At 40.0% G+C, this 21,007-nt stretch overlaps 2 protein-coding genes across 7 annotated transcripts; one reads left to right on the top strand and one right to left on the bottom strand.

Moving 5' to 3' along the window:
• Positions 1–592: 592 nt before the first annotated feature.
• ddit3 (DNA-damage-inducible transcript 3) lies at positions 593–4,599 on the top strand. 3 transcript variants are annotated; one of them, XM_085275180.1, is made up of 4 exons: positions 593–745; positions 2,047–2,108; positions 2,450–2,658; positions 2,851–4,599. In XM_085275180.1, exons 3-4 carry the CDS (start codon positions 2,503–2,505, stop codon positions 3,616–3,618), a joined length of 924 nt encoding a protein of 307 aa, XP_085131306.1. In that variant the 5' UTR covers positions 593–745; positions 2,047–2,108; positions 2,450–2,502; the 3' UTR covers positions 3,619–4,599. The 3 variants fall into 3 exon arrangements, with proteins under 3 accessions (XP_085131306.1, XP_085131305.1, XP_085131307.1); XM_085275179.1 differs by having other exon boundaries at positions 2,848–4,599; XM_085275181.1 differs by lacking the exons at positions 593–745; positions 2,047–2,108 and having other exon boundaries at positions 2,516–2,658; positions 2,819–4,599.
• An 87-nt stretch (positions 4,600–4,686) lies between these two features.
• On the bottom strand, positions 4,687–20,929 carry mars1 (methionyl-tRNA synthetase 1). Of its 4 annotated transcripts, XM_085275169.1 has the most exons (22): positions 20,611–20,929; positions 19,168–19,258; positions 18,832–18,910; positions 18,412–18,543; positions 17,070–17,145; positions 16,703–16,887; positions 16,260–16,369; positions 16,058–16,174; positions 15,654–15,857; positions 13,411–13,612; positions 11,881–11,955; positions 11,451–11,621; positions 10,886–10,981; positions 9,981–10,098; positions 9,572–9,785; positions 8,034–8,165; positions 7,627–7,731; positions 7,196–7,391; positions 6,541–6,612; positions 6,229–6,255; positions 5,806–5,937; positions 4,687–5,289 (listed from the first exon to the last, which is right to left on the bottom strand). In XM_085275169.1, exons 1-22 carry the CDS (start codon positions 20,711–20,713, stop codon positions 5,140–5,142), a joined length of 2,787 nt encoding a protein of 928 aa, XP_085131295.1. In that variant the 5' UTR covers positions 20,714–20,929; the 3' UTR covers positions 4,687–5,139. The 4 variants fall into 4 exon arrangements, with proteins under 4 accessions (XP_085131295.1, XP_085131296.1, XP_085131298.1 ...); XM_085275170.1 differs by lacking the exon at positions 6,229–6,255 and having other exon boundaries at positions 20,611–20,927; XM_085275172.1 differs by lacking the exons at positions 18,412–18,543; positions 18,832–18,910; positions 19,168–19,258; positions 20,611–20,929 and adding an exon at positions 17,736–18,017.
• Positions 20,930–21,007: the final 78 nt, after the last annotated feature.

Below are 21,007 nucleotides of genomic sequence, written 5' to 3'. Positions count from 1 at the left end.
ACACATGGAATCAAAAGTCAGGTAAACGCACGCGGATGGCAACACAATAAATGAACACGTCACGGGAGCAAGTAAGCGCTAAATGGATTGGATAGAAAACAGATTTTTAAAAAAAATTCACGATAAAACAATTAGTAGAGGGGGGGGGAAATCGATTCAGCTTTTGTGTTCCGGAAACAAACAATTCTTCGACATTAGATCCATGCATATATGTATATTTTTAGATTTTTGTTAGAGCCAACACTGTTTAATAAAACATGTTCTGATTCTGCTGGTGTTATCCCCAGCTAGAAATTGGTTGCCAAGCATTGCATCATTCCTTTCATGTGACTCCCATACGCCCCAAATTCGTCCTGGCCGTCTTATGACTGCATCACAATTGCTGCTCGCACAAACTATACACGCTAGTGTGAACAACCAGCTAACCCGCAGATTTCCCCCGCCCCGAGCTGTTTTCGGGTCACTCTATTGGATGTCACCAAGGAAAAGATGTTAACTCTGCTCTTCTTATTGGTCCACGGGAATGTCAGGTTTCGTCGCTCTGGTTAGGTTGCGCCGAAATTACCTTCCCATGCATAGTTCGGTTGGCGTCTCCCACAATATAAACGCCGCCGGGAGTTTCCGTAAAATCACATTCAGCCGTCAAGACTGAACAATGGTTAACATGAGCTATCACCAATTTTTACTAAAATATCTACATTCGAATTCAAGACAGTCGAGAAGGCGAGCGAATAAAAGAAAAAGGGTAAGCGGATGTTCCTGTTAGCAGTTCTGCTGTTTTTAATCTTTCAGTGAACAACTAACGGCGACTTCACACACTCTTGGAGTGCTCCATCGGTGTAGTGGAAAACGAAAAAAGCACTGTGCATGTTTTTTGGCCGATATTTCAGAGCCATTTTTAGAATAACAGTTGCTTTAATCGACCATAATTTTATTCGAGTTGTTTTTAGGTGTTGTCCGCTTCGTTTTCCAAGTTGTCAAGCTCTCACGGACTTGTGCCGAGGAAGTTTCGATGTTTTGGCAGCCGACCGTGCCGAACGCCCCGACACAATTCCGCGAATGTAGCACCAAAGGCATGCACCGCTTTAAATTTCAGTTGTCATTGATTGTGAGCGTTTATAACAGAGTCTATACTGCGCCGTAACGTCTGACAGTAATTGGTGGAGCTGTCGACATGAAATTGGACGTGTTTAATTTTTGTTTTTTGCGCTTTGACAGTCCCGTTTAGGGTGAAACGTTCACCGCTGAATGAGCAGCTGTTTTCGTTACTTTTCCTTTCCACCCATCCCACTCTTTGCTTTTCTCTTTTCTCTCTACGTCTCCTTTTGTTTCGCCCATTCCCCCGGCTGGACTTGGGTTTCCATGACGTAATTGTCTTGGCGTACAGTGGTCATGTAACTAAAACAGGAAAAACGTATATACGCATGTTATTATAAAACACTGTTAAAAAGGAAAAATGTCACGCGTTTTGGTCACCACAGTTTTAACGCGTGTACGTTTGCGTTCACATCTGACGTTTAACAGGAGGAAGCTAAACAGGGTTTCTTTATTTGTATTTTTTACCGCTCACATTTTATATCACTGCCTAAGTCAAAGTATTTTATTTTTTCTCTTTACACATTAAAAAACCTTTTTATGACAAAACTCAGTCATTGTGATGGCTTTTGTGTACTGGTCTTTAAGACGACTGTAAGCAGAGCAGACAGTCAGAGCTGGACTCCTGAGTTTCCTCGGCGTTTTAACCACTTGTTTATCGACTCCGGCGTGTTTTGAGGACCGTCAAAAGCAGGGGGCGCAGTGGAGAGCACCTTGGTCTTTGTTTACAATAATTATGTGACGGGAATTTTGCCTTCTTTCTTCTTCTTTATTATTTCATCAGTTAAACCAGTGGCGTTTCGGGCACCTTTTTGTTTCCACTCACAGCAGGCTCGGTGTTCGCCAAATCTCTATTTTGATTTTGAAATCTCAGCAATTTCAATCAGTAAGGGGGGGAAAAACACTATTCTTTTTCTTACTAACCTACTAAATATGTATGTTTCTTTGCAGAATTATTGGGACAAGCTATCTCCAACAAATTGCCAGACTTGATTAAAGGAGGCTTTCTAAAGGTAATATTTAACATTCATTCCATCTTTTAAGATTTCGACGTGATCTTTTTTATTTTTCCATCCATTTAATTGTGGAATTACGGGATTCTAAATTGATTTCATTTTTTTGGTGCAATAATGCATTTTTCTCTGTGTTACTCTGTTTTATTTAAACTTGATTAATTATTGAGTAGACAAAGCCTGACTATAGTATTCAGTTTTGAGACAGACCATCCTAAATCCCTGTGTACTCGGACTACATATCTAATTACAGTTATTTTTAAATTGAACACAATGTCAGTCATCTAACCTGCAGCTGCTTTGCACTTTTCCCTTTCACCCCCCCTCCCCTCCCCTCTCAGGTCCAGTGTGAACTGTGTGGCCGAGTATCTGTGCGTTGCGACTGATTGGCGAGATGACTGCCGAGTGGCTACACCTGCCCCCGCCGTACCCCCCTGGTGTGGGGCCGTTGTATGGTGCAGAGTTGGAGGCGTGGTATGAGGACCTGCAGGATATTCTGGGCTCTGACACAGGAGGGGCAAAACTGGCACGAGCCCCTACATGCACCGAGGTCAGTAGTTTGAAAAATGAAATGGTATCATACCCATGATGAATGTGAGTCTTTGTTCATTGCACTTTTTTTTCTGTTTTCTTTTATTTTAATTTTTGTGAAAATTTTCACTCGTGTGCCAGACGACGTTTAATTTACTTGCACTTTTTACTCTCGACAGGTTTTGACATTTACATTTTGTGCTTCCAGAAGGAGCCAGAGTTCATGGATGTCCTAGAAAGTTGCTCTCTGACGTGGCTGACTGATGGCAGCCAGACATGGGGTGACGGTGTCCAGAGGACCACAGAGGAGATCCACAGCACCCAGACCCTGCATCACAACTCGTCGTCATCCTCCTCTTCCTCCTCCTCCTGCATGAGTCCAGCTGTTACAGAAGAACGGCAGGTGGAGGCTGAGGGTGGGAGAAGTGGAGATGGCTCGGCAGGAGGTGGCAGTGACTTGCTGCCTCCCGAGTTCTTCGAGTTGCTGAGTGATGGAGGAGTGGGAATGGTGGATGCGAGTGGAGCAGTGATCAGCGGTGGCTATTATTACCACCACCAGCACCACCAGGCTAATGTCCATCCTGCATCTCCCTCAGCCAGCGAGGAGGAACTGCCTTGTGTCCCCGATTCGCCATCTTGCTCCTCTTCAGCCTCCCAGTCACCATCTCAAATTTGTTCTTCTCCCTCTTCGCCTGTGTCTTCTCCCTCTGTTTACCCATCCTCCCGTTTGGGAAAACGCAAGAGGACCACCAGCGAGAGGGCCAACGGTGCCTTGTCCTCTTTTGTTTCCTCCTCGCAGCGCTCATCCTACTCATCTACCAAAAAGAGTCGCAAAGAAAGAGAGCAGGAGAACGAGAGGAAGGTACAGGAGCTGACAGAGCAGAACGAGCGTCTTAAAGCAGAAATCGAAAGGCTGGGAGAGGAGGTACAGAGGACACGAAGAGCCCTTATCGAGAGACTAGTCAACACCAGAAAATGAGAGGGAGGTGGTGAAGGAAGACGGGAATAAAATATGTCAGGTCCTACAGAATTCGAACAAGCAGTGGTGGGGAAAGGTGTAACAGGGTGGTCATGAAATGCCTCTTAGAAGAATGGAAACCAAAGATAAATTTTTATAAGTGAGGATTTTGTTTCTTGTAAAAGACAGATAAAGATTGCAAGAAGAAGGAAAGTGATGAAAGTCAAGACATGAAAGGGTACAGAGAGAAAAGGGGCTGCAACAGCATTGCGGCTTTTCGAAAGACACAGCATGTATGAAGGAGAACAGACGGCTCTTAAGTGCAAATCATGCAGAGGTTTTAATGAATGTCATTTTGAGGAATGCCTAATGAGATCCATATTTTGAGTTGCATGTAGGACAGAAAGGAACTTCATTTAAAGAGCATTTCACTGATAGATCTTCCCACCATTTTGCAATAAATTGTAACTCCTACTTTAAGGGCTGCAATCTGGCTAGCAGAGATTATTTGCCCCAATTTGTGGAGAGTTTAGGAGCTCAGGAAAAGTCTGAAAGTGCCCAGTGCAGTGTGAGTATGAGAGAATGCTTTTTATTTGTGGGGGGAGGAAAGAAAAAAAAAAAGACATCATTTTCTTACTTTTGTATAACCCATGGCTTGTGTGTATGTGTATTTAGATAAAGCAAGTAGGAACCGGCTCTACTTTCTAAGCTGACCTTTTCTATTATGGGAATTTGGGGTAGAATTATTAAGAGCTCTTCTACCCTTATTTACTATTTTTATATAATGCTGTAATATATACAATTGTACTGTAAAGGGTTGTACTGTAATATACCAACATATCCGCTGTTATTTTCTCATTGTAGTCACTTAAATTGTTAATTGTAGAATATTGCATGCATGGCTTTTGTCACTGATGGCATTAAATCTATGTATTTTACCATACCATTCATTTTATCCTGCGTTGTAACACACTCAATTTGCAATAAACAAGAAAACTAGAATATTTTTCTGTGTCTGTGATTATTTGTCTTAAGGATCTGTGCTCTTTGTGTGTGTGTGGTAAATGAGAAAGGTGGAGAGTACAGACATTTTTTTTCTGAAGTTAATCATTTTATTTTATGGATCTAAAAAATGGTATTCGTAGCAAAACAAATTTCCAGAGGATTTATATATATATATATAAAAACATCTTTAGATGCACAACACACCTTCCAACACTAATATCGTATGCTGACTTTATCACAGGGAGAGTATAAAATCAGTTTCTTTTGGTGTAGGGATTTGGAAAAAATCCCTCCATTCTGTAGCTGTATTCATTTGACTCTCTCTTTGTCGGTTTTCATTTCCCCGTCGGCCAATCCAGCATTTCATTAGTCCTCAGTGCCAATACCACATTGTCTTAGATCCTGTCACGGCTTTGCCTTAAGCTAATACCCATCTTGCTCTCTCTCTCTGTGTACATCTTGTTCCCATTCTCCACTATCATACCTCGACCCATACTTAGACTAACCTCCATCCTTTTTTCTTTCCCTTTTTAAATTTCACTTCTTCTTGCCCTTTTGAGGTGCAGGCTCAGGGTTCTTCCCCTCAGCCAGGGCTAGCTGTTTCTTAAGGTCCAACAGTTTGGCCACCTCTGCTGTGATCACGGCCTTCTCTGCTTTCTGGGCTTTGAGTGTTCGGACCTTCTCCCCCTGTGATGAGTAAAATTAAACAGTTGTTGAGAATTTCAGAATGAAATCACAAAAGCAACGATTTGTAGTTTTGCAAATGTGCGTTTTTGTCTGCAGAAGGACGTCGCCCTAAACGAATTTCCAAATATTTGACAGCAACAATCGTGACTGAAAGTATCTTGTAACATATGAAAAAAAAAATTCTATTATAATTTTTTTTTTAGAAATCTACAAATTACAAAAAAATTTTCAAAAAAGAAATAACAGATTTTATACTTAACGAATAAATTCAGCACGTGCAACAAATGTTTGGTGTATGTGCGTTACTTCCGGAATGTTAGACGTTTTTGTTCTTTTGCGGAAAATACAGTACGCTTTGTTATCCAGTTATCAAAAAAATGAATTAAGAATAAAACGCTACATTCAATTTTTATTTCAAATTATTCAAAAATACTGATTACAACGCCGCTTAACATGGAAGAACCGCATTGGCTTTTCTTAGATCAGCAGCGTATTTAAGGCGGCCGGCGCTCTCACCTGCTCCGCCACAGCCTGGGTGAGCTGCTTGGCTTTCTCCGGGTCCACTTGGTTCACCGTCCCCACCTCAACAGCTACAGCAGGAGCTGGCACAGCAGCAGACTGAGCGCTGGCAGCGTTACGAACTGTTGTCTGAAGGTGGAAACGGAGAGAAGATGTTTGAATCGAAGGCATTTTGAGGATTATTTCTACACAGTAATTACTTCATTTCAAACAACACTACTCATCACTCAAAATGCAAGTGGGATCGTATGAGTCAATGAAAGGACAATGAATCACAGGAGACACGAGATGATGAGTAAAAATACAAAATTTGAGGATGTTAAATTAGCAGCTAGTGTTAGTGAAGGCATGCGGTAAATCAGCGCTGACACTCCAGAACTACTGTGGACTGACTCTTCACAAACAAATACCACTCAATACCTTCTTCTTAGGTGGTTCGTCTTCAAGCTAGAGGCAAGAGGGTTTAGAAAGGGATTATTTTTTATCTATATGACTGATGCTTAATACATAATTTAAACATTTGCGGTGTGTTTGCGCTATATCGTGTTTTAAAAAGCGGGCAGCTCAATTAAGTACAAATTATTTTTTATGACAGTCTCACAGACACCAGTGAACAGATTTAGATTATCAATTCTTTCTTATTTCATTATTAATTAATATGTTGAACCTATATTACTACGAGACCCGAATGAACTCATGCACAGACCATTAGGTACCATAAACATCAAATACCTGCTGTCCACCAAATTTCTTCTTCAAAGCTTCAATCTGATCCGCCTCCAGTTTCTGGAATAACGGACTGACCTGGGAAAAACGAGTTGGCAGAGGCAATAAAAAGGTAAAAATTAAAAATATATGCAGGAATTTTCAAAAGTTTGCAATCGTCGATCCAGCCTAAGGACAGTATATCTGAAAATTTAACCTGGAGGCTCTGTGCTCATCAGTGAACAAAGAGGATTATGCAAGTAAGTAAGTACATAACTATGTATGAGAAATCGGCAGCGTTTCCGTGATGCCGACCACCACACGGTGAATAGCGTTACACTTCAAACAAATGAGAATATTTGTGTACATGTAAGCGTCCAGATACTTATCCGAGGACAACAACTGCAAATCATTATAGCAGTAGTGTTGGACTTGAGCCTCAGTAGGCACAAACAGATCACCACAATTATACCTGAAGGGACAAGTGGCCTGAGAGAAACTTGCTGCTTGCTCGAAGGCTGAGGCCTCCAAACACAGCCTAGGCTATTATTCTTTATTATTCTATTGTTCTGCTCAGTTGACACACTGTTGCATCCTCATTGTATCACCCAGCATTAACAGATACGTTCCTGTGTCTACACATGTACAACCTGTGTGTAATACGTGTCGCGGTTGTACTCACCGCGCCAATCCGGTGGCCTGCACTCAGGGAACATACAAAGGTGCCATTGCCTTCTAACATGGTGTTGATGCAAGATGGAGGGGCGTTGAGTTGATCCCTGATTGTTTGGCTGACCGCTGGCATATACGGGGAGAGCATCACCGACAGCAAGCACGCAATATTCACAGACACACCAGTCACCGTGCCTGCACGCTGCCTGCAAACAGAGGATAAGTCAGTCGACATCTATAGGTCAAAATGGACAGAAATTAGATCTTAAATACATTTTTTCTACAAAAAATTCAATTTAAGACATTTTGCCTGAGATAAATCAAATTAATTTCTCCTCTAAACAGAGATGTTTACTATTAAAAAAAAAGTCATTTTCCCGTCTCTGTTTTATTATAAAATAAAAATTTGTGACTAATAAAATGTAACACAAATCCAGGTACCTTTCTGAATCTCCTCCCTTGATCTTCTTCCAGGGTTCATTGACCTGAATGTACTGATTGCCGTGACGAGAGATATTCAGGATGTGTTTCAGCGCATCGCGGATTCTGTGACATATCATATCGATCATTAAGAGCGCGACAATGACAGCAGGACGATTTTCATCAATACTCGAGGCCCAGTCTACTCACATAAAGTTTCAGCTTGTGATATAATTGACAATTTAACTAGTAGTTCAGAAAATTATCTGATAATTTATTTGTACATTTTTGAGTTTTAAATCACTGTGTAAAACAAATTCAAGACAACAGCAGCTCTAAAAAGGTCATTTTAATTAAGCTGGCATGTTTCTGTCTAAATGCTAACATCACCCCACTGCTGTTGCTTGTCACTGCTATGTGATTCTTACTTGATTTTGTCCATGAGCTGGATGTACTGCTGCAGCTCCCAGCTCACCAGAGCCAGAAGCTTCTTATCTTCCTCCTGTAGCTCCATCACAGGCACACAGCCCTCAAAGAACTTGGTGACAAACATGCCGGCTCTGGAGAAGAAAGCGAGAGGAGGCTTTTTACAAAGCAGATAAACAACAGGGGTCAGAGGAAAATGCTGGAATGAAGAGAGACGAAGCGAGAGACTTGGGGAGGGGGTGCGAGAGCAAAACGAGGGAAGGGCAGGTTGCTAGACTTGCTAATTGTTTATAAATTATAGATTTTGTTGCCATATGTAATTGCAATGCTCTCCTTATTTAAACCAACACAACAGTGCACTGCGTGGAGTCGCTTCTCAGTTCCTTGTTTGCTTCTAAACTGTAGCTGTGTCTGGAACATGTCATTTTTGATATGAGTCTTATGTGCGCATCAGGAGGACGTTCGTGGTGAGAAAGTTTTTGTCGTGGCTGATGCAACACACTGTTCTATATTTTACACGTCTCTTAGCCTCTGAGGAAGGTCTGCGAGACCAAAATGCTTTGACAAGAATGTCAAATTTACAATGAACTGAGATTCTGATGTGTGAACAGAAACTTTGTGTGTCCTTTTGTTTGTTTTAGCCTTCTAATTAGTGAAACTGACATTCCCTAAGGGTTTTCATTCAGGGGGAATAAAGAACAATATTATTACTGGTAAAATGAGTGAGTCTACAGCAGTATTTTTGCTAGTAAATATGGGCATTTAGCCATATTTGTTTGTTAATTGGCATCAAAATATTTTTAATAAACAGCATTTACATGGTACAAAGTCTTCTATAAATTTGTATGTGTGTCTAAGATGGACCCACTGTCACTAATGATGTTGTGATTCAGGGGTTGGATCCAGGCAGGACAGAACTTCTTTTCTGAAGCAGAACACTTACTCCTCCAACACCTTAGGCTGGTTGCAATCTACAAGATATTTTCGAACCAATTAGGGATCAGCATTGCTGCCCGAGACCAATTTTGAAGATCAAGGTACTTTGGGAAAAAAAAGCTGCTGAGAAAAATCTTTGATGTGGGATTTAACCCTGATCTTTTAAAAATCATTTGAGGCGATGTAATTGGGGCTAAATTACGCCATCCCAAACAAATTTGGAAAACTGGGTGAATCTCTTGTAATAGTTAAAGTACAACAATCTGAAAAGTTCGTTGTTAATTGGACTGGATGACAGTTTTATTGCATATTTACTTTCTGAGTGAAACTTCTGCAGAGACTGTGAGCAACTTGAGGATGTAGACTGCCCCATTTTTTATATCGCTAGTGGTTGAGATGAACTAATAACATTATAAGAGACAGCTTAAAAAAAAAAGACCCAGAAAAACAAGTATTTGTATGTAATAACCTAACATGAGACTGGTTCGAGTTTGTTAGGTTTACTGACCATTTTCAGATTCTTAAATTTCTCTAAAGTACATTTTATTTGTAAAACATAAAAAAGAGCAGGAAGTCCCTTTAAAACATCTTGGCTTTTACCAACCTGTTGATGAAATTGCCCAGGTTGTTGAGCAGTTCAGAGTTGTTCTTCAGAGCCATGTCTGCCCAGGAGAAAGCTGAATCCTGTCCCTCTGGACGCACATACAGGAGGTAGAATCTCCACACATCAGAAGGGATACCGGTGTCCTTCGCCATGTCTCCAAACACACCCACACCGCGGCTCTTGGAGAACTTTGTGTCCTCATAATTCAGATATTCTGAGTGAAAGTTACAGCACAGGTTACTGTCAAAACCCAAAGCTTTGACCAAAACGCATAATTACCCATCCAGTAACACTGCACCCATGTTTCATTCATGTGTTTTAAAACAACTTCAAGCATCTGCTGAGAAAACCAAAATCACACAAATACTTAATCAGCCGGCGAAATCAGTCAGTTATAATAAGTGCTTACCTGTGGCAATGAGGTGGTTGACAAGAGTGTAGTTGTCCTGGGCTCCCAGTAGAGAGCAGGGGAACACCACACTGTGAAAAGGCACATTGTCTTTGGCCATGAAGTTGTACAGCTCCACCTGGTGGCAAAGAAAATACAGTGCACTGTGAGGGTGACATCATATTAGATCATCATGAGATCATCCAGTTCAAAGAGGACTTATCTGCTATCCCCAACCCCCCTCTCTGCCTCGCTCTCTCTCCTTCTGCAAATACAGAGCATCACACACTCATAAAACGGGATCAATCCCAGAGTTTTAGATGGAGAGATGAGCCAGTGAGTGAAGAAGATAGTGATGCTTATGTGAGCAAATGCCTGACTTTGATTAGCTATCAGATTTTAGGTCCATTGAGCAGACATGCAAATGAAGAAGCTAACTAAAGAGTACTTGCTTCCTGTTTGACGCTTGTGCTAGATATGTAATTAACTGTGTGTAAGGTTAAAATAAATGTTAAATGGTTCCTCTTTAAAAAACAAAAAAAAAACAAAACTAGAACACAAAGGGCGATCCTTAAATAAAAATGATCTAGAAAACTATATTAAGACTGAACATGTTGTGCATTACATCTCATAGGGCAAATCTTGATCAGCCGTATATATCCTTCACCACAATCTCTTGTGTACAAATGATAGCCGTGGGAGTAAAACTAAACGCTAATGTCTTTCTCTGTTGCACATCAGAGTTATATGGAGCTAGGAAATACACCACGTTCTAATGAAAAAGACCAGATGGGGGAGTAAAAAAAGCTATTAGATCCATTCACTGTGGAAAAGGGGACAAAAATCTGTGCCAAGCTTGTGCATCAGTACTGTCTACGGCTCATGAATTTTGACATTTGTTGAGGTCTGGGCTAGGGGGGTGGTACCTGATGGGGATTCTTCCACCACTTTTCCCATTCGTTGGTGTAGTTGGCCGTAATGGACAGATAACCAATGGGGGCATCAAACCACACGTAGAACACCTACAAAGACAGAAAGCGAGTACCAAATGATAAGAGTCCAAATTTTCTGTTTTGTTACAGAAACTAATAATGATGACAAAAGGAAAAATAGAAAAAAAATTGAAAGAATGAATTCTAAGGATGCACAGAGACCTGATCAGAAATGGCATCCTTGGAGTATTTGTGTGCAAGAAAAAAAAAGTTCCAGAAGTGTGTGCTAAAAGTTATTAATATGTTTTGATAAGCCAAACCTAAAAAATCTGATATTACATATTGATATTATGTATTATATATCAGTCACTGCAGCTTTTGTGACGAGGTTATGAAGCACAAAGTCATTTTAGTTGTTAAAAACACGACTTTAGATATGAAGTCAAAGAGAAAAAATTGATTGGATTAAGCATGTTTTCAAAGTCTGCAGAAATACCAAACTAAACATCAAGAAAACGAGATCTGTGATGTAACCATTTCCTTTTAAATAGAAGCAGACCTTCTCTTTAAAGTCAGCGTGAGGTACTGGTGTTCCCCACTGCAGGTCTCTGGTGATGCAGCGAGGTTTGAGTCCATCTCTTAGCCAGGAGCGAGTGATCTGTTTGGCATTTGCTGTCCAATCTCCTGTGCTGGTTGACTTCTCCAGCCACTGCTCCAACTGACTTTCCAGCTGCACAGGAGAAAGAGGAGAATGAAAATGCTGACAAAATACACCCAGTGTCTTAACTCTAAAGCACAGCTTTTGAAAGACTAAAGCTGTTTATATAATAACATTACCGCAGGGATAACTGCTTTCCACAAGCTGTCTTTCAATGATACCTTAAACTTACTAAACTGGATTACTTTGCCTCCATCCCTGTGACCAAAGAAGCACTGTATGAACTGAGAATGGATGGCTCAGGGCATTCAATGAAGTGTGAAAATCATACCTTTGGCAGGTCCAGGAAAAGATGCTTAGAGGAGCGGATGACTGGAGTCTGCCTACAGACCTTACATTGAGGTTCCTGGAAGAAAACACGGCCAACACCGATAATCATTGATTATAGCAACATTTGACAAGAATTTTTACTCTGAATTTACCAATTTAATTTTACAAAAATAATTTTAAGAGTGTGAACGCAGCAGTACATTAACAACTCTAGAAAGTCTTCTAGATTTACAGTTTTCTACCACAGGGGAAAATAAATATTGTAACAGAGGCATAATATGCGTTCTCCAGCGGCAATCTAAAAAGCCCAGAAACACAAGTGATGCATACTGGCATATTTTAGAAAGGGTACTATAATCTCCAAGTACATTCCCGAAGTACTAGGAGATTATTTTTCCATTAATATTTATATTTTCATATTAGCAATGAGTAAAAACAAAAGAAAACCAGAAACAGTTTACATCATTATATCATATTTTTAGTTCCCAACACAATATCGCACAAATCCTTAGCACTAACGTTACTCAAATGAATCCAAACTCTGACTATAAAAGGACAAAAATTACTATATCAATTTGTTAAAGTATTTGCAAAAATGTATACATATAAATATAAATGTGAGGCTTCTTAGGTGCTGTAAGAATGATGACATATATAATGCCCATATACCAGTATCCTTTCCAAATGTTGCCAATATGAACAAAGGCAGTAGAATTTTTAAATAGTTTTAAAGACAAAAGACAGTTTATGAAAGTTTGACTTTCTTTGACCTTGAAGAAGAGATCAGAGGTCCAAAGTATTGTGATATTTAGAGTCCTCATACAGTTGATCCCCAGTATTCACAAACGTCTGCTAATAGCTGAAATTCCCCTCTAGACCCCTTCTAAAAACACTTATTTACCTATTTTAATAATTGAAACTCCAAATATGACTTAAACTATCACTTAAAAAAAAAAAATCATAAAAAAATGTATTTGGTCATAAAAATAAAGTGAAAATAATTCAAATGTTTTAGATGAGACTGAAAATAAAATTTATTAAAAAAAATGTTTTAGATGTGCTCTACAAAGAAAAAATCAAAAAAAAATTTTTTTTCGAATAGGCGAATTTTCTTTTTTTTTTTCTTCATCCATTCGTTTTTATTTAGTTATCGTCATGTTTTTGCCAGAAAAAAATAGTTGTTGAATAGGCGAATTTTCCGCGAATAATTTGAAGTTACGTTCCACAGAAAAATCTTTTTGTTGTCAGTTTTTGACAAATAAATAATTGAAAACCTAGAAAAAAAACGTAGTGAACGTTTGCTAACATGACCCCACTCCCCTACAAAGCCTTCTTAGACCACAATCAAAGATTTTCAAGCTTTCATGTTCACAGACAGAATCCCACACACACAAACACTACCAGAAACAAAAACATAGTAATTATGTGTGAGTTGTCAAGAACTTTCTTCCACCACAATTCTCTCTATAGTCATCAATAGTTATGCCCTCTACAATGATATGAGACGTACAGGCTGCTCTTCCACACTCACCCTGAGGTCCACAGCATTGATGAGTCGTCCACACTTGTCACACTGGTCACCACGAGCTTCAGGGTAACTGCAGTGTGGACAGATACCTTCTACAAAGCGGTCAGCCAGGAATCGCTGACAGTTTTCACAACGTAGCTGCTCCACTGTGTCTTCTATTAGGAAACCACGCTCATGAAGTCGCCAGAAAATATCTTGAGCTATCCTGAAAGATTAACAGAGGAACAAGATGGTTAAAAGGGTTTCTTTAGGATTATAGACAATGACCTGTGTTAGATACAGCGATACGGTCTTATGTTGAGATCATTTATTAAAGCCTGATCACAGTTTGGGGAGTTTTTTTGCCAGCATGGATCAATGCTGCTCTTTTATGTTGGTTAGAAATGGACGTAAACTTTCTCAGCAAATATGGCCAGGGAAAAAAAAATACATAAGAAAAAAAAATCAAGAGAAGATGGTTGGTTGATACTACTGAGTGATAAGAAAAATATGAAGCAAAAAAAGAATTAAAACAAAAAAATCAAACAAACAACAACCCCCCCCCCCAAAAAACGACAATTCAGCTGTGGGCTGGTAAATGTAAAATCTAAGGCCTAACCTCCTTTCAATGGATCAAGTCAAAAGCCTTTAATCTGTGGGCTGTTTATTTCTCAAAGCACACTGCACTGGTGCATGGTGCTTGATGTCTTTTATGTTGTACTTTATCAAAGCTAAGGTCCCAAAACAAGAGTTTTTATCTTTGTAGTCCTTGTCAGTGTGCAATAACTAGAATTTAGGACTAATCTTTCGTGAAGAAAAGGCCATGCCTCAGAGGTGTGACTCAGAGATCCCACGATACGATGTTACCATAACGTGATATTACTGAAATTGTGGACATTTTGCATTATGCTGAGTACTGGAATAACACTTACTATGAATTTTATCCATTTTAACTGCAATTTATCTCCTCAGAGTTAAACTTTGTCAATATCTGTGTTATCCAATAGATACAAAGTTGAAGTGATCTTTCTTTGGTAATGCTTTTGCTACAAAACGTTTTAAGCCTCCCAAATGTTGCCATAAGATGGAGTCAGTCTGCTACCAGTCTCCAGTTGAATCTAATCGAGCTGGCAATTACATACAACCGGTTTCTGATTACACAGCAATTAACACAGCAATAAACTGTCAAAAAAATAAATTAAAAAAAAATCCCCACCCATGACAGCCACCCATCCTTTCACAAATGTTTCTAGCAGCAGTCTGCACGACCAGCTGACGAGTTTTACACACCTGTGGCCATGAAAGTGTTTGGAAACACTCGAGTTCAATGATTTGGATGAGTAAGCAAATGCTTTTGGCAAAATAATATACAACTCAGCATTTCTGTGTATTATTTAAACACACAGAAAAAAGAAACAATTTGTGTTGTTAGTGCATTTAGGAGACTAGACAGAGGGACAGAGGGCGAATGGAGGAAATGGTCTGGGGTGGACTTGAACTTAGTCCCTCTGCAGAACCTTTGATGCATGAGTCGCCAGGTCAACGCATATTTCCACCCTTTACAGACATTTCTAATTACAGAATTCAGTAAAGCCTTGGGAAGTAGGCAGTAGTAACCTACATTTAAAAGCCATGCTGTATAATCTCTGAGATTAAGAGAAGTACAGTTTATGGTTTATGGTTAATTTATGGTTAGACTTCCACTACTGGTATCTAGGGCAAGATTATACTAATCCGATGTTAGATCATTTTATAGTATACGGAAACACTAATGTTTTCATTCATCAGACCCACATCCAGCCTATGTCAGGACTCTGGTCAAAAAAACACGATCTTATATTCTGCTGGCTTCTCTGTTTAACCTCCTAAGACCCGAACTCTTCCACGGCATGCATTTTTAATTTCTCTTTGATATCTGGGCATATTGGGACCTGATGAATGTAAAAAAAAAAGAATTACCAGATTTTTTTCCCCCCGATTTTTGTTTCTAAGAAAAATCAGAGCCACATATGGGGATATTCGTTTAAAATTCCGATAGAACAGTAGCAGTACAATGTCCTCGTAAGTGGATATCAGGCCATTGTTGAGCAAAATTTATTATTTTGGTCTAAATAACCCAAAATGTGATGTCCACATATGTGGACGCCAGGTCCTAGGAGGTTAAAGATACTTGTGTTTCTTGAAAGAACAACCTTGTCTTAAAGTACCAATTTAAGAATAGACTCATTTGTTCTCACCCATGTCCTTGGACAGGCCCTCTCACTTACTCTGTCTGCTTCTCGGTGGTGGTTCTGCCAAAATAGTCAAAGTCAATCTGGAACCATTTGTAGATGCTGGAGTGAACAGCGTGGTACTTGTCACAGATCTGTTGGGGTGTCAGGCCCTCCTCTCTGGCCTTGTTCTCTGTAGCAGTGCCATACTCATCTGTGCCACACACAAACAACATATTCCAGCCTCGTAGGTGGCCATACCTAGCAGAAGCAGATGGAGTAAGGTGTGGAAGAGTTATGATCAAAGATGATGAGTGAAAAAACATAGAACAAGTATACACAGGCCTTTCCATTACACATCTACAAGAATGTCTGTGTATTCAGGTACTGTTTGTAAAGTCTGCATTTGCTGAAAGGAACAATGATTGTTTTTCCAACAGATTACAAAATGTAATTCCTACCTGGAGAAGACATCAGCACTGAGGACACAGCCAATAATGTTACCCAGGTGAGGAACATTATTGACATAGGGCAAGGCGCTGGTCACCAGGACATTTCGCTTGCCCTCCTGAGGCAAACTAGTGGGAAAAAAAACAGAACTAAATTTTAGCTGGCCTTAACAGTATACATGTGTGTGAAATGATGGTGCCATTAATAACTTACATGGGGTGTTGCTTTTTTGTAGCTGGAGGGCAAGTGTTCAAACCCTTACTCCAAGTGAGAGCTGCTGCTTCCATCTCCTCCTCTGAAACAACACGCTCACCTCCTTCTTCCTAATCAAACCAGGAAACAAAGACAATCATTATCCACGACATATTCTCCGCTATTATAGCATCATCTGCTATCCACACATTCACTGACTTCCTATAAATGTGTGTTCTAACATTTGCTCTTAAATCTGACTGACACTTTTAAAATACTGTGCTTTCAAAGAGTATAAACCATGTTTGTGGAAGTGCATGCGTCTATAGGTTAATGAAAACCAACAATGATAAGTTTTCCTAGAAACCTAATGTGTTGTTTGGAAGAAAGGCACTAAATTTATGCCTCTCAGTAAGAACACATTCAGTCTAATAGTTATCTCAATGATATACTGTTGCAGGTACCTCAGCAGAGTTGCTATTACATGGCTGTGTCTCTCTGCACTGGCTGCTCTGAGGAGCAGGCTGCTTCTGCATATAGCTTTTCATGCCCTGCAGACCTTTTCCCTGTAGCACTTTCTGAGCAGCAGACTGACAAGCGTTCATAGCAGCCACACGGTCAAACCAAGCCTTCAAAGACTTGTGTTCACCTGAAAAGAGATCAGGAGATGGAAGGTGAAATTTTGTAAAATACGTGAAAAAGAGAAATCAGAAATTAAACATTCAAAGATTAAATTGAATGAAAAAGTAAGTTAAATAAAGCAAAGCAAAAGGGAAATAGCCAGCAATACATGTCAAATAATAATGGATTTTAAAATGCATTCATATTTACCCAGTGTTAGTGAAGAATCAGATAAAACAGGAAAGAATCCGGCCCACAAAACAAGATCAGCAGCGGAAACAGAATCCTGAAACACAGCACAGTTAATTCAACATTAGTTTAAAGCAATTGCTAAATACTGTTTCTGAATTAACAATGTTTTGAAATCCCCAAGCAAAGGAGAAGAGGGATTCATCTTTGCACCTGCAACTTTCTATATAGAGAACAACCATGAAGGGGACTACTTACAGCTTTTATGTGCTTGCATCTCACTAAAAAAGTACTACACCTACAGCTAAGACTTCCTTGCTGTGTGCACTTACGGCACTTTTTCTTTAGTTTTATAGAAAAATGTTGCCAGAGGAGCCAGATCTGGCCCAATGGAGTTGCTCAGTCAAGCTCAGATAAACTTTAAAAGAGATATTTTGAACTTTTGACTTACTGACTTCTATCAAGTATATATTTTGTAGATTGAAAAAGCCTGAAAATGTGTTTTCTTTATTTTCTAAATGTACTCACACAATAGACTTTTCAGTCATAGCATTATGACCTCCTGCCTAATATTGTGTTGGTCTCTCTTTTGCTACCAAAGCAGCCCTGACAAATCGAGGCACAGACTCCACTTAGACCCCTGAAGGTGTGCTGCGGTAACTGGTACCAAGATGTAAGCAACAAAACCTTTAGGTCGTGTAAGTTGCGAGGTAGGACATCCTTGGGTTGGACTTGTTTGTGCAGCACATTCCACAGATGCTTGATTGGATTGAGATCTGGGGAATCTGGAGGCCAAGTCAACACCTCAAACTCATTCCTGTGGAAACCACCGTTTCTTTGTAGCAGAGCTTGAAAAGAGGCCACAGCTGAAAAAGGCCACAGTCATTGGGGAATACCGTTTCCATGAAATGGTGTACATAGTCTGCAACAATGCTGACAATTCTGAGACCTTTCATTCAGAACCAGCATTACCTTTTCAGCAATCTGCACTACCAGCAGCTTGTTTGTTGGATTGGACCACATGGGCCGGCTTCACTGCCCACACATATCGTGAACTTGTGCAGCCCATGACCCTGTTGCTGGTTCACTACTGTTCCTTCCTTGGACCACTGTTGATAGCTACTGACCACTTCAGACAAGGAAATCCCACAAGAGCATTTTTCCTGCTTTGAAGACATCAACTTTGAGAACAAAATGTGAACTTGCTCCCTAATATATCCCACATACCAACAGCTGCCACAATGAAAAGATAATCAGTGTTATTCACTTCCCCTGTCAGTGGTCATAATGTTATGCCTGACTGGGGTATATTACAGGTAAACATGCACTGAAAAAAGAAGATACACAGGAGACCATACTGTACCCCAGTTAAATAAGGTGCGTTCCTTTTGCTCAAGCTTTGTTCCAAGACGTTTATGGGACCCTGGAGAACCTTGGACACCTCTGAACTCTTCCCCTGCAGCACTGCCATGTGAAGAGCCTGCTGCAATGCAGGCTGCGCAAAAAGGACAAAACAGGATTAATAACAATTTACCAAGCAAGTGTGACTGAGGTCAGAGAATTACTTGGACTGCTTAACGCTTGTTTCCGTACATTGTTCTTTTGATAGCGTGAGTTTTAATAATTTAGCAGCATGGATTTATATCCGCTTTTCCATGAGGTTTATAGAAGTACAGTAAGAGGATTCTGCACAAGAGAACGTACAAAAGCATGAACTGAAAATAGTTTTAACACAGCAGATTAACACCAAACTAAAAGGTCTGCTTATTTATGTAGAGTATACCTGAAGAACTGTGGCCTCCCATTCCAGCCATTGATCGCAAAGCTCACTGCATTCTTGTCCATTTACTTCAAACAGGTATCTAAGGGATTCAAAACACATGGTAAGAGATATATTTTATACTTGCTGCTAAAATGGGTAAAGCATAAAAACATAGTTTTGGTTCTATTGGTTGCCATCTTTATTTTATTTATTTATTTATTTAAGTTAAAATCCACTGTGGGGGTGTACAGAAGACAAACTACAAACTTTGCATCTTTTTCAAGCAAATTATTGACCTAACTGTATACTACCACTCATAAAGAGCCAAGCAAAAAGGCCTATGTGAAGTTTACTGACCGGCAGATGGCATTGGAACTGAAAAGGTATTGTCCACTGGGCAGGGCCAAAGCTGGCAATGTTGGACGGCTGAGGAAAGGCACCACCCTTTCTGGGAAAATGGAAAAAGAGACAAAACCTTTTAACAAATATTATACTCCTGGACTAGTTGGATTAATATTGTTTATTAAATCTAGGCGGAAAATGTAGTCACATGTTTCAGTCAGAGCACAGATTTTTAATAGTGGCTCACGAATGGTGGTTCTTTATACGGCATTATTACAGCAGACATTTATATTTTATTGCATTCACCTGAAGTAACGAGCAACATTTTGAATTTGGTATAAAAATGCTTTTTAAACTGTGTGGGGTTTTTTCACTGTCTCTAAGACAGTTTATATGCGAGTAGTCACATGCCAGATGGCTCTTGGTATTCATCTCTGTGATTCAAGATTAGCACCCATCTGGGGTTAGGATGAAGCTGGAGTTTGTTACTATTTTATTAGAAACTATTTCACAGAATACTAAATTAAAACTTACTGCTAAACCTAAGCAAGTTTTCCAAAGGGCCATTATTGTCAAGTATAGGTCAGAACTATGAGTCCCAAATACTCTACTAAAACCTCTCTCAACTGTGGAATGAAGTCGGGGTACCAGGAAAGAACCCACGGACACGGGAAGAACATGTACACAGCTGCTTTTTCTGTCTGACTTCGCCGTGCTAAAGGCTTTTTGGCTTCCTGGATTCCTAACTGTGACTTTGTTGGGTGTAGACAAAACCCACCAAACAGGAATAACAGTGCTGGACATGTATGCCACATCACATTTTGGCACACTTAAGTCTGCCTTGTGTCAGCTTTGGTGAAATATGTCCGTTTCACAGCAACAATAAAGCAATGAATAAAGAAAAACATGTTTCTCCAAACGTGTTCTACCTGTTGGCTTTTCTAATTCTGAGACAGTGAAATATCCTACAAAACATAATCATACCTAGGATAAACTCACACTGTTTATATATAGATATGTACTTTATTAATAAAAACAACACAGTCTTCTAACTTTATAATGGTAAGCTAATTCAAACAGACGGTAGCTGTAGCTGCACACTGGCTAAAAAACAAACAAACAAACAAACACCCCGACATGAAGCTGGACAAGCAAACAAGTCTAAAACATGACAAACGAACGGTGATTTCCAGTAAAGCTAATTCTAGCCGCTTCTCAGACGCAGATATTGTTCTCTACATTCATTGTGACTGTCACTCACAGACAGATGCCACCAGAAGAAGGCTGGCTAACCAGCTAGTTCGCTAGTACACAGTCACAACCGTTAAAGGACAAGTTTAGCTCAGACCTGCATAAAACTTGCATAATGGCTAGCATGTTTTACCAAAACACTGTCGTTATTAGTTATAATTACAGGTAATTACACAGAGGAATGCTAACCTCACTAGGTTTTCTTACCATCGTGGTTGACAAACTGGACGCCGCACTGCACTCCCGTCGCTTCTAACGCTGCTAGCGCCTTCAGGCAGTGCGGGTTGCCTTCACTTACGAACAGATTCATTTGTCCGTTGGTTGCCACACAAACTAAAGACTGGTTGTTATTTTTTATCACTTTTAAACAAGACAAGCCGCTGCTCAGTAGTAACTTCGCCGGCGAGTGCTGACCACGCTGATGCAAACACTGTCGGCGCCGTTAAAAATGACGGGGATGTAGTTTTAGGATGTTTAACGAGCCGCTCAGAGAAGCAGTAGTTCCCTGTTTAGTTGACTACACCTCCCATAAACCCTTTCCCAAACAGTCATTTTGGCAGTAACGAGGTGTGCTTGCGCTTTGTTAATAGATCAACATCTCCGG

Source organism: Mchenga conophoros, linkage group LG5 (assembly GCF_057382185.1).
Source record: "Mchenga conophoros isolate Kocher_MC1m ecotype Shallow Benthic linkage group LG5, M_conophoros_male_GT1.1, whole genome shotgun sequence".
NCBI classification, from domain to species: Eukaryota; Metazoa; Chordata; class Actinopteri; order Cichliformes; family Cichlidae; genus Mchenga; species Mchenga conophoros.
The sequence above is the reverse complement of the archived record's forward strand: the minus strand, read 5'-3'. Positions and strand labels throughout refer to the sequence as shown.

Coding starts and splice junctions, on each gene's coding strand:
- mars1 (XM_085275169.1), bottom strand. CDS start 20,713: ATGAATCTGTTCGTAAGTGAAGGCAACCCGCACTGCCTGAAGGCGCTA. Junction 18,911..19,167: donor AGTTCCAATGCCATCTGCCG/GTCAGTAAACTT, acceptor TGAATCCCTTAG/ATACCTGTTTGAAGTAAATG. Junction 16,175..16,259: donor ACAAAAAAGCAACACCCCAT/GTAAGTTATTAA, acceptor TTTTCCCACTAG/TTTGCCTCAGGAGGGCAAGC.
- ddit3 (XM_085275179.1), top strand. CDS start 2,503: ATGACTGCCGAGTGGCTACACCTGCCCCCGCCGTACCCCCCTGGTGTG. Junction 2,659..2,847: donor GAGCCCCTACATGCACCGAG/GTCAGTAGTTTG, acceptor TTGTGCTTCCAG/AAGGAGCCAGAGTTCATGGA.